The sequence below is a fragment of the Saccopteryx bilineata genome, chromosome 2 (assembly GCF_036850765.1).
Source record: "Saccopteryx bilineata isolate mSacBil1 chromosome 2, mSacBil1_pri_phased_curated, whole genome shotgun sequence".
Classification (NCBI taxonomy): domain Eukaryota; kingdom Metazoa; phylum Chordata; class Mammalia; order Chiroptera; family Emballonuridae; genus Saccopteryx; species Saccopteryx bilineata.
Genome location: NC_089491.1, coordinates 98,047,184 through 98,060,284, shown reverse-complemented (window position 1 = coordinate 98,060,284; position 13,101 = coordinate 98,047,184). Strand labels below are relative to the sequence as shown.

Here is a 13,101-nt window from a genome sequence, read left to right as displayed (position 1 = left end):
ATCATGAGGCCATTTGACGGATGAACAGACTCAGGCCGGCCAGCCCATGTCAGTGCTGTGGAGACAGACCACCAGTGGTCTGGCTGCCATTGCCTTCCTCGTGTGCCTTCGCTAAGATGGGGTGTTTGGTTGTGATAAATTTGTCAGGTGAAACTGATAGGGTGTGATTTTACTGCACCTTCAGTGGGTTGGTAAGGGACGTCTCTTTCCAGCAATTGTCCGGTGCCCGTTCTGTCTGTGCCCTAATCTTCCACGAGGAAAAGGGTAGGACCACTTCACTGTATTTCTTGTAAATGTTTTTTATATCTTGCCCTTGAAAGTTTGTGTTCATGATTTGGAGCACTTTCAATCCATCAGTGTTCTCTCTGATGTCTTCTCCGATTTTCTGTGTTTGTCTAGAAAGTTACTTGCGTCGTGAGGGCAAACACGTCCTTACGTCCAGCTTCCCTGTATTCTTCAGTGAAGAGTTGACACTTCAGACCACTTTCTTTATTTCAGGGTGTGTTCTGAGGTGGAGTGAACTTCATGACTTTAAAAACATGTGCCAAGGTCTTTCTGGGCTGCAGGGTCTGTTCCCAGAACTGCGGGGTGTGGCAGCTGCACAGGTAGCATTCTGCCTTGGTGGCCTGCAGCGGATCCTGTCTGTTTAGTGTGGGACCAGGGCCTGGCATGAGGGGAGGGCTGTCCCACTGAACAGTGAGGGAACCTTTGGGTCTAGGCAGACATCTAACTTCTCGTGCTTCAGTTTCCTCATTGTACAACATGGCTAGCACTAATCATCCCCATTGTGGCAGGGTTCTTCCAAAATAAGACATTTAGAGCACTTGCTGCTGCCCAATCCAGACCGAGCGGTCAGCCAGCATTAGCAATAATGGGACTTGTGCTGGAAACGGGGTAGTGTCACTCTTACAAGGTCAGGGTTTTTTGTTTTTTTTTGTTATCATCGAGATGAAATTCATGTAACATAAAATCAACCATTTAAAGTGAATATTTCAGGACATTTCAGAGTGTTGTGCAACCATCTTCTCTATCTAGTTCTAAAACATTTCATCCCGAAGGTGACCTCATGACCACTAAACAGTCCCTGCCCTTTCCCCTCAACCCCTCACCCCCAGTACCACCAGTCAGTCTTCTGTCTAATATGGGCATTTCATATAATTGGGGTCATACAAGATGTAGCCTTTCATGTCTGGCTTCTTTCACTTATAATTTTTTTTTTGAAGTTCATCCATGTCATAGCATCTGATCACTCTCCATTTCTCTTTTTTTTAAATTTTTTATAGAGACAGAGTCAGAGAGAGGGACAGATAGGGACAGACAGACAGGAAGGGAGAGAGATGAGAAGCGTCAATTCTTTGTTACAGCTCCTTATTGTCATTGATTGCCTTCTCGTATGTGCCTTGACTGAGGAGGCAGGGCTACAGCAGAGCGAGTGACCCCTTGCTCAAGCCAGCGACCTTTGGGTTCAACCAGCGACCATGGGGTCATGTCTATGAGCCCACACTCAAGCCAGTGAGCCTGTGCTCCGTCTCCCAGTCCGATGCTCTATCCACTGTGCCACGGCCTGGTCAGGCCATCTTCCATTCCTTTTTAAGGTTGAATAATACTCCCTTTAATGGATACACCATAGTTTGTTTATCCATTTATCAGTTGATGGACGTTTGGCTTGCTTTCATCTTTTGGGTATTGTGACTAATGCTGCTATGACGTTTGTGTAAAAGGATTTGTTTGAGTACCTGTTCTCAGTTCTTTTGGGTATGTGCCTACAAGTGGAATTGCTGGGTCACATGCTAATCCTATCTTTAACTTTTTGATAAACCACAATACTGTTTTCATAGAAACCACACCATGTTACATTTGTACCAGCCATGTTAAGAGGGTTCTAATTTCTCCACATCCTTCCCAGAACTTTGTTATTTTCCTGTTTTGTTTTTGCTTTTTTAAAATTATAGCCATTCAGCCCTGTATGATTGGCTCAGTGGTAGAGCGTTGGCTTGATGTGTGGATGTGCCAGGTTCGATTCCTGGTCAGGGCACACAGGAGAAGCGCCCATTTGCTTCTCCAACCCTCCCCATCTTTCTTCTCTCTCTCTCTCTCTCTCTCTCTCTCTCTCTGTCTCTCTTCCCCACTCCCCTCCCTCCTGTAGCCATGGTTCAACTGGAGCAAGTTGGCCCCAGGCACTGAGGATGGCTCCATGGCCTCCATCCACCTCACACAGTAAGAAGAGCTCGGTTGCTAAGCAATGGAGCAATGCCCCAGATGGGCAGAGCATCACCCTGTAGTGGGCTTGCTGGGTGGATCCCAGTGGGGCACATGTAGGAGTCTGTCTCTCTGCCTCCCCTCCTCTCACTGAATAATAAATAAATAAAATTATAAGATGGTATGTCATCAATTTGACTTGCATTTCAGTGGCATGCAGATGACTAAGGATGTTGAATATTTTTGCACAACCTTGTTAGCCAAGTGTATCTCATTTTGGGGGAAATACCTATTCAAGTCCTTTGACTATTTTTTAATTGGTTTGTTTGTTTATTTTGTTATTGTTATAGATTTTTTTATGTATTCTGGATGCTAGATCCTTATCAAGCATATGATTTGAAAATATTTTCTTCTGTTGTCTTTTCACTTTCTTGATAGTGTCCTATAATGTATAAAAGTTTTAAATTTTAATTATATCCAATTTATTTTGTTGTTTTTGCTAATGCTTTTGGCATCATATCTAGGAATCCATGATCAAATCCAAGGCTATGAAGATTTCCCTCTGTTTTCTTCTAAGACTTCTGTAGTTTTAGCTCTCATATTGAGATTGTTATTCCTTGAGATTGTTATTCCATTGTCAGTTAATTTTTATATATGGTGTAAGAAAGGAGTTCAGCTTTAATCTTTTGATATCCAGTTGTTCCAGCACGATGGTGCTGCCTCCTGGGAGATTGGTGGCCGTGTCCCCCAGGGGTTCCAGAGGATCCTGACCCTTAGGCTGCCTCCAGTGAAGTGACCCCCTTAGCCTCCCTGAGCTCTGTGGTGACAGGACAGTGACAGCTTTCATAGATTCAGGCCTGCTGGACCATCTGGTCCCTCCCCTCTCCTGGTTGTGCAGTGGTGAGGCCTTTCTTGCCCCGCCCTCCCTCCCGCCTCCTTATCCTCTGACTTGTTCCTGTGGGCCACTGACCCCACACACACTCTACCCCATCTGCGCTCACACTGCCCTGGCCCTTCCTAGAGGTGAGCAAGAGCTGCCCGGGAGCTTTGCGGGGGAAGTGCTCATGGTGGTGTTGAACACCAGTGATGTCTGTTTCCTGCATTTCAGCTGTGTTGGAGTAGAAGAGGAGGAGGCCCCAGATATCGACATATACCACTGCCCCAACTGTGAGAAAACCCACGGGAAGTCCACTTGTAAGTATTGCACCACGCAGCTGCCTTTTGGGTCTGATCGACTCCCAGCATGGCTTGTTGGGGTAAAACTCCCTGGTGGTCACAGCCTGGTGCTTGGGGACCACCTCTGGCATCCTTTACCACCCCTTATGGCCTTGTCGGGCCCACTGCTGCCCTTCCTGATTGGCTCCTGCACTCACAGCCACTGTGCAGATACTCCGTTGGCTCTCAGAGGCCTCAGTAGGGGCTGTAAACTCCAGCACCTGCAGGCACCAAGCTCGTCTGACACAGGGGCATGATTCAGGGCTGTCCAGGGGGCTGCTCAGCTCAGCCCTGCCCAGTTGACCAGCCTCCATGCCGAGATCTTAAAATTGGTATCATGGGGATCTGATAGTTCTCCTTTCTCCACCCCTGCAGGGAATCTTAAGCCATTTCCTGCTGTTTGCCCACCCCAAGGGTTTTATCCCCCCTCTTCCTCTGGTCTTTTGGGGGTGTGGGGTTCCTTTGGGGGATCCCCAACGTGCAGGCTTATCCAGGATGGCTCCAAGGTATCCATGCCACAGCTGAGAGATGAGTTCCAAGGCCGAACTCACTGAAGGTGGGGTGTTATGGTGTGCAGGGAAAACGGGAGGGACTGGCCTGGGGGCAAGACAGATGGCATGGGGGGTGTTAACGTGGCCTCTGGTTTCCAGCCTGGGGGCTGCTCACAGAAGGTGTGGGCTGGTGGACACTGGCCTTGGCTATTGACAGGTCACGACCTGCCATCCTGAGGCCAGAAAGTCTGCAGTTTCTAACTTACCCTCATACCCCGGGTACTTGACAGCACTGGCGTCTGCTCTAACTACGTGGTCATTCATCTTGTCCTGTGCTCAGCAGACACAGGAGGGTGACGACCACCCTGTGGGTTAACCACCTGGTGGCATTCATGGCACCCCTTGGGTCACTGGGAAACCGCAGGCCTGGGAGAGATGAATGGGGTAGGGACTTGGGGTTCTACTGCGTGACCGTGGGGGCAGGGATCCAGGGACAAAGCAGGGCTGGATAGAGAGCCCAGTGTCCTGGGAGGCACAGTCTTAGGGGGCTCGGGAAGGATGGAGCCCCCTCTGTGCAGTTCGGGGCTGCATGAATTGGGGCTGGGACTGGGTTACAGCAGGGTGTGAGGTGGGCACTGGTGTGTGCACAGTGCAGTTTCTCCATTGCCCTGCATGTCCTCAGAAGCACCCTGTCCTGATGATGACAGCTTGCCTGCTGTTGGGGGTACATGCGCCTGCTTCACCCAGCCCCTGTTCCTGTGCTCCTGGGTTTGGACGGAGGTCCAGTTGTCCACAGCGGCCTGTTACTGCCACTTAAAGTCAAGTATAGGTGTTTGGGTGCAGGGACGGCAGCCTGGTGGGACCCAGCAGCCCCTCTCTGGTTGTGCATATGTACATGTGTGTTTGTGCGCATGTGTGCACGCACGTATGTGAGGGTATGCAGGTACATGTTGTGTGTACCCGAGCGTTTGCATGTGTGTCCATAAGTGTCTGTGTGTGTTCATGTGTGTGTGTGTGCATGCATTTTTGCTCTGCTTGTCTAACGTTATTGGTGGTCATATGCTACCAGGGAAAAAGGTAAGGTTCTAGCACCTTCCACCAGTGTGTACTTCAGATTGCCCATCATTCTCTATTTAAAACTAGTCTGTGATCTGTCTGAGCCTGTCTGTGACATTCGCATTAGTTTTTGCCACATCAACTCAGTCACACCCTTCACAGTAAGGCCCCTGGGGACAAGAGGCCCCTCAATGTCACTGTGTCTCCAGGGGAGCCCCAAACTATGGGCTGTGCTGGAGGCCCTCGAGGCTCTAGGCCTGCCTCCTCCCCTCCCCTGCGTGGGGTTTGCGGCAGGCAGGCATGGTGAGGAGGGGGAGCCCACAGGTTTTCCCTGTTCACATAGATTTGGTGCAAGGCCCAGTGGTTCCCATGGGAACTCAGCAAGCTGTCCCCTTTGCTAGTTGACATGAAGGCTCACGGAAAGCAGGTGGCATACCCTTAACGTGGTTCTGACCCAGCATTGCTTCTCCTTAGCTCTGTGGCTGCTTAAGAGGTTCCTTTACTCACTGACTCCTCACTGACCCTCCCTGCGGCTGGCCTCACTGTCACACAGCCAGGTGGTGTTGCCCCACCCTCCATACGTCCCACTGGGCAGCTGTCCCCAGGGTAATGCATTATCAGAGAGGGATGTTGGGGTGCCACAGGCAGGAGGACTCTCAGCCCCTAGGCTTGGGGGTGTCCCAGGTTCTGGAGAGGGGAAGGAGCCCTCTCGCCAGAGCTGCAGGGGGCCGGCAGAGCTCAGACCCTGCCTCGCAGCTCTGTCCCTGGCTGCTGTCCCGCCTGCGTGCTCCAGCCACAGTGTCAGGCAGGGTGGTCTCTCCACAGGCTGGGGGAGTTACTGAGTCCTGTGTGAGGGTCTGGAAGGCCAGGTGGCCCTGGACGGCCCCAGCTGCCAGGCAGCACGTGCTGCTCAGGCCCAGCTTCAGCGGGCACAGGGAGCTGCCGCTTTCTCCTCCTGCCCACTGCAGCCCAGCGCGTCCCGCCCCCTGGCCTCATGCTCCCTCCAATACTCAGCTTTCCCACATGGCCTCCTGGGACAGGGCACCCAGCGCCAGGCAGTCTGCATCCTCGTGCCTCTGCATCCTCTCCTACGAGAGACCTTGAGATGGCTCCAGCCTCTGTCTCCACCCCCGGAGGTGGGGCTGCCCGGGGACCACACTGCCTCGTGGAGGCAGGGGCAGATGCAGGTGCCAGATCAGGCATTCTCAGGCCCTTCTGGGAGAACAGCGGCTGGGGAGCCTGGGGGGTGTCCCCACCTTGCCAGCCAGGAGGGGCTCACATGGAGTCTCCTCCTCAGCACCTCCTTTCTCCTCCTGTGCCCTCTTGCCGGCCCCCACACAGCATTAGGATCGCCTGTCTCTTGTCAGTCAGCCTCTGCTATCTGCAGTGTCATGGCTGCTACGGTGTGTCCTGGGCTTCCCTTCTCATCCTGCCTCAAACCCTGGATGCACTGGTCCCCCTCATAGCTGGGGACCCCCTTAGAGCCAGGCTCCAAGGGGCCAGCAGCCCACCCCCACCCCCCTGATTCATGTGGACGGCCTGGACCCAGGAAGCTGGGCATCTAAACCCTTGTGCATCACTTCTTGGCCTTTGGGCTAAGGTCAAGCCTTGTACACACAGGATGTCCCAGGGTCACTTTCTGATGCAACTACAGGCCCAGCAGAAAGGACAATGACGTTTAGGTTATTTTTAGAGTCAGGGAGCTGGGCTGTGATTGGGGTGGTGTCCACACTCCAGGGCCTTGCCTTTGCTATGAGCACCTACTCTAAGCCCCCTGGGCTCATTAGGAAGCTGTGATGACCCCAGGGCATCTGTTGCTTTGGTGACCCTTGCACAGAGCTGGGCTGCTCAGTGGGTACTTGCGAATTTCTGGGGAGAACGGACCTGAGATGGGGTAACCAAAGGGCAGTGGGGAATTATTTGTGGCCCTGGCAATGCCCAGCTTTAGTGGGCATCATGGGGCAGGGATGTGGGCCGAGCCCTTTCTGTCTGGAGTTCATCTCTGGATGGAGGGGCACAATGGGGCACCTGGGGAAGAGCTTGTGGATCTGGAACAGGTGCTGAATTTGCCTGTGGACCAAGCAGCTGTGAGAAAAGGGCCTATGCTGTGCCCTGCAGACCTCCCCAGAGCAGTCACGGTGCCAAGCACCATTCCTTTATTCCATCTCACAAGGAGCCCAAGAGGCCGGAGCTAGTATCTCTCTATTAAAGATAAGACACAGAGATGCTCAGTAACTTGCTCAAGGTCTCACAACAAGGTGGTGGGGAAATGAAGATCCGAGCCCTTTGGATCTCCTGCCTGTGCCTGGTGCTGCCTCTAGAGGTTGCAGTTTGGGTCTTGCCAGGTTTCCATAACATCCGCCCACAGCGTGGCCACGGAGACAGGCGTGACATACCCTCTGATGTTGGAGATAGTCTCCAACTTGGGAGATGGAGAAGGGGTGGTGATTGGCACAGAGGCCAGTTCAGCCACCAGCCACCCAGAGCCTTCCCCTTTCTGCTTTAGGTAAGTCCTTCTGAGGGGAAGTCATTGTCACTGGGCTGTCGTCAGCTGCCCTCATCCCTACAACCAGAGATGCAGGAGTCCCAGGGCTCACCTCCCAGCTCCTTCCCCATCCTTGTCTGGGAAGGACAGGCACCCTGAGGGCCCCACCATCAGTCCTTCGTTTCCAGTCTCAGTTGCTGCAGGTCAGCCTCACTCATCGAGTTAACCTGTGGTTGCCCTGAGCCAGGGGTGAGGGCCACAAGGAAATTGCTTTTCTCCCTGGGGGCTCACAGTCTAGCAGAGGTGTGTGTGCATGTATGTGCATATACATATGTGTGAGTGCACATGTATATGTGCAAGTGTGTCACAGTCCATTTGGGGTGTGTGTACCTGTGTTCTTGAATGTGCATGCATGTGTCATAGTCCAGCAGGGGTGTGTGCACACTCATGTTAAAGTGTCTGAGGTGTGTGTACCGATGCTCTGAGAGCATGCATGAGGACAGGGCTGCCGCACGGAGTGGGCAGGGCACTGTGGGCAGGGGAGGCTTTGCAGACGGGTGTGAGGTAGGCACAGCACAGCCCAGGGCTGGAGAGGGCAGGGGTGGTAGCCAGCTTGCTCTGTCTGTGAGCTCTGGGCTACTGAGACAGGAAGGTCCCAGCAGAGTGGTGACAGGGTCTGTGCTATTTGAGGATAGGTTTGAGGGGAGAGGGTGTCCTGAAGGCCGACTTTGGTGGGACCTTCTCAGGAGGTGCCTCTGACAAGTTCTTAGCAGACTAGGTACCGAGTAGGGAGGGATCCTGACCATGACAGCGCAGGGTGATGGAGGGCGTGGGAGGCCGAGTGGGCTAGGCCCGGGGCCCCCGAGAACTTAGCCTGAGAGGGTTGAGTGGCTGCATTCACTATGCCTTGACTACCCTCCTGGGTGGCCTCTGGAGGTATGAGGAGTGGGATGCAGGGAGGGAGACAGTGCGGGGCACTGACCCACCTGTTTCCCCGCAGTGAAGAAGAAGCGGACCTGGCACAAGCATAGCCCGGGACAGACGCCCGATGTGAAGCCCGTGCAGAACGGCAGCCAGCTCTTCATCAAGGAGCTGCGGAGTCGGACCTTCCCCAGGTGGGCATTTAGCCTCTGCTGCCTGCTCACTTCAGGCTCAGGAGCTGTGGGCTTCCCTCCAGGGCAAAGCATAATTCCCTGAAACCCCAGGCACCGCGGGGAGCTGACCTCTCCTTTTCTCAGACCTGCTGGCTTAGGGAGGGAAGAGGCCCATGTCCCCACCAGCTGTGTCCTTCCCATGGGGCCTTAAGGGAAAGGACTTGTCCCTGTTTTATGAATGAGGAATGGGGCTAGTGTCCAGCCTAAGACCACCCTCCTGACGTGACAGGCCCTGGCCCACAGGGTCAATAGGTAACCCTGGTGTCCCTGGGTGTTCTTCTAATCCTCCCTATCTCCCTCACCCCTGCGTGAAGACACAGGTCAAGATCAGGGTGTTGGGAACAGTTTCTGGTAAGAAAGGGGCATGGTGACATGGGACCCTCTCTGAGCCATTTCTCAGCCCTTCACGCTGAATGATGGTGTTTTTTTCAGACAGTGTCACTTCTGTGTCACCCCATTCTTTTTATCATGTGTGCCTTCTAACAAGAATTCAGTGTAACTCTTATCCTTGACTCTCTATTAAGGTAGTTATTCCCCTGGCTTCTTTTTCCTTTTCTCTTTTCCCTACCTTTATTGAGATATAATTCACAGACCATTCAAATCATCCAATTAAAGGGTGCAATCAGTTGTCTTTGATATAGTCGCAGATATGTGTACCACCATCATTCAATATTAGAACATTTCATCATCCCAAAAGAAACCTGTAACTTTATCACTCCCATTGCTCCTCTCCCTCCTCCCAGCACTAAGCAACCACTATTCTGCATTCTGCCTCTGGGTTTGCCTATGTGGACATTTCGTCTAAATGGAATCATACAACCTGTGGCCCTCTGTGTCTGGCTACCTTCACTCAGCATAATGTGCTAAAGGTTCATTCAAGTCATAGCATGTTATCAGCACTTTGTTCCTTTTTCATGGCAGAATAATATTCCAGGGAATGGATGGACCACATTTTGTTCATCTGTTCATCAGTTGGCAGACATTTGGGTTATTTCTGATTTTTTAATATTGTGAATAACTCTGTTATAATCATTCTTATCCAAGTTTATTTTATGTGGACATATATTTTATATTTTTAGGAGTAATTCTGTATTTAATTATTTGGAAAACTGCCAGGCTGTTTTCCAAATATGGTTGTTCTATTCCTACCAGCAGCATGAGGGCCGCAATTTCTCCATGTCCTCACCAGCACTTAGTATCTGACTTTTTGATTCTAACTATCCTTGCAAATGTGAAGTGGTCTCTCATTTGCATTTCTCTGATCATTAGTGATGTTGAACATCCTTTTGTGTACTTCTTAGTCATTTGCATATTTTTTCTTGGAGAAATGTTCAGATCCTTAGCCCATTTAAATTACTGTTTTTGTCTGTTGAGTTCTGAGGGTTTTTACATATTTTATCTACAAGTCCTTTATCAGATATATGCTTTCTGAATACTTAACCCCATTTTGTGGGTTGACTTTTTTTTTCTTCTTTTTTTTTGATGGTGTTCTTTGAAGCACAGATTTCTATAATTTTGATGAAGTGTAATTTATCTTTCTTTTCTTTTATTGTGTGTATTTTTACTGTTGTATCTAAAAGTCGTTTGTTAAATCCAAGGTCATGAGGATTTATTCTTGTGTTTTTTTTAGTAGTTTCATAGTTTTATGTCTTACAGTTTGGTCTTTGATACATTTTCAGTTAATTTTTACATATGGTGTGAGGTAAGGATTTAACTTTTGCTAGCAGCTGTCTATTTGTCCTTGCACCATTTGCTGAAAAAGATAATTCTTTCACTATGCAGTGGTCTTTGGCACCCTTGTTGAAAATCTCTCAGCCATAGATATATGCACCAATTTCTGGACACTTACTCCTATCCCACTGACCTCTGTTTATCCTTGGTCCAGTATTCCACTATCTTGGTTACAATGGCTCTCTAGCTTTGCAGTAAGTTTTGAAATTGAGAAATGTGAGTCCTCCAGATTTGTTTTTCTTTTTTCAAAATTGTTTTGATCATTTTGGGTCCATTGCAATCCCATATGAATTTTAGGATTAACTTGTCAGTTTCTACAAAGGGGTCACCCGAACTTTGATATAGATTGTGTTGAATCCTTAGGTCAATAGAATCAGAGTATTGCCATCTTAATGTTAGGTCTTCTGACCCCATGGATATGAGATATTTTTCCACTTATTGAGATCTTTTACATTTCTTTCAACAATATTTTATAGTTTTCAGAGTATAAGTTTTGCACTTCTTTCATTAAATTTATTCCTAAGGCCCTGGCCAGTTGGCTCAGTGGTAGAGTGTCAGTCCGGCATATGGATGTCCCAGGTTTGATTCCCGTCTGGGCACACAGGAGAAGCAACCATAAACTTCTCTTCTCCTCCCTCTCCCTCTTTACTCTCTTCTCCTCTTGCAGCCAGTGGCTTGATTGGTTCAAGCATTGGCCCCAGGCTCTGAGGATAGCTCTGTTGATTCAAGCATTGACCCCAACAGTGGTTGCTGGGTGGATCCAGTTGGGGTGCATGCGGGGTGTCTGTCTCTCTATCTCCCCTCCTCTCACTTAAAAAAAATTATTCCTAAGTGACTTATTCTTTTTGATACTCTCATAAATGTGTTTTCTTAATTTTATTTTTAGATTGTTCATTGCAATTGAAATACAATTGATTTTTATATATATTGAGCATATATCCTGCCACTTTAATGAACTAGTTTATTCTTATATTTTTTAGTAGATTGCTTATGGTTTTTTTATACACAAGATCATGTCATCTTTGAATAGATAGTTTTACTTCTTCCTTTTCCTTTTCTGGGTTACTTTTACATTTTTCTTTCCTGCCTATATGCTCGGGCTAGGACCTCCATAGAATGCTGGGTAGAAGTGGCTGGGCAGGGATGGTCAGGGCCCCAGCATTCTCAGGGTGCATGTTCAGGGGAGAGCCTCAGTTTCACAAGTGTGGGCTAGCTGGAGGAAGGGAGCCCCATCTCTTGGCAGCCCTTGCCCAGGACTGAACCTCAGCAATAGACAGCTGGGGAGGGATAAGAAAAGTTGACATTCTGTTCCTCCAGGAAAAAAGCCCTTTCCTGGGTGCTGGAGGGGAGCCTTCATTCAGCATTCCTGTGTCCTTGGCTGCAGCCCTTGGGGGGGGGGGGGCTCCTCCTCACTGAGCCAGGAAGGTATAGGGAAGGCATATCTTTGGGTCAAATATCACATAATCTTCTCACTCTTATACCGAGCTTTCGTAGATTTTTCTTGTGTAGATGTTTCTTCTTTTGCCGTTGGCTCTTAGGACCAATTCCAGAGGCTTTGAATAAAATAACTTTCACCCATTTCACTGGGGTGCAGGTCAGTAGAGCCTTTTGCGCTGTCATGCCAGAAGTTGATCTCTTGCATCTGGCTTCTTTTAAGTTATATTCTTTGTCTTTGATTCTCTGCAGTTTGAATATGACATGTCTAAGTGTAGTTTTGTTTTTCTCATTTTGTGTGTGTGTGTGTGGGGGGGTTGTATTTATGCTGCTTTGTGTTGTCAGAGCTTTTTGGATCTGTGGTCACATATCTGTAATTAATCTTGGAGAATTCTTAGCCATTATTCCTTCAATTCCTTCAAACATTCTTCCCTCCTTTTCTTTCCTTTCCTTCCCTCCCTTCCTCCCTCCCGCCCTTCCTTTCCATCATGTATATATTATGCTGTTTGTAATTATCCTACATTTCTTGGATATTCTATAGCTTTTGAAGTTTTTGTTGGCGTACTTCAAACTTACTGATTCCTTCTTCAGCTGTGTCCAGTCTACTGATGAATGCTTTTTTCATTTCTGTTAGTTTTTTGTATTTCTAGCATTTTCTCTGGATTCTTAGCATTTTTGTCTCCATTTGTATTATCTATCTGTTCTTGTATGTTGTTCACTTTTTCCATTAGTGCTCCTAACATATTAATCATAATTATTTTAAATTTTCTCTCTGATGATTCCAAATTTTATGCTTTATCTGAGTCTTGTTCTGATGCTTGTTTTGTCTCTTCGTACGATGGGTTTTCTTGCCTTTTATCATGCCCTGTAATATTTTGTTTAAGGCTTGCTAATAGGAACTGAAAAAATTAGGTATTTAATATGAGGTTTTCTGTTGCCCCGACTTCCTAGGAGCTGGACTGTTACTGTTTGCTGTAGCCGTAGTGCCAGAGGCATCACTTTCTTCTAGTTTCTTTATGGTTTTTTTCCTTCTGTTTTGTTTTCTTTGTGTTTCCCTAAGAACTCCTTCTTAAGTAGTCTCTGTCTTATAGCTCTCTCACCTGTTATTATACTGTTCCATAATGGTAAGTTTTTGGAAAGGGGACATGTTCTATAAATTAATGATTAAAGCTCAGTGTTTTAGTGAGCCCAAGGCTCTTGGGCTGTTTACTTTCTGAAATATTTCTTGGCCTTTTCTTTGCCTCTCCTTACCTGAGACAGGAAGGCTCTGGGGCTGCAATTGTCTTCTTGCCCTCCCCCATCAGATAAGGGTCTGGTCAAGTAAGTTCTCTTGGAG

General features: G+C 48.7%; 1 protein-coding gene across 1 annotated transcript in view; it reads left to right on the top strand.

The window, feature by feature from the left end:
• PHF2 (PHD finger protein 2) overlaps positions 1-13,101 on the top strand; it is a 98,296-nt gene that overhangs the window by 51,586 nt on the left and 33,609 nt on the right. Inside the window, exons 2-3 of the mRNA XM_066257436.1 lie at positions 3,308-3,393; positions 8,447-8,561. Coding sequence (XP_066113533.1) covers positions 3,308-3,393; positions 8,447-8,561 — 201 coding nt within the window. The remainder of the gene's footprint in view (positions 1-3,307; positions 3,394-8,446; positions 8,562-13,101) is intronic.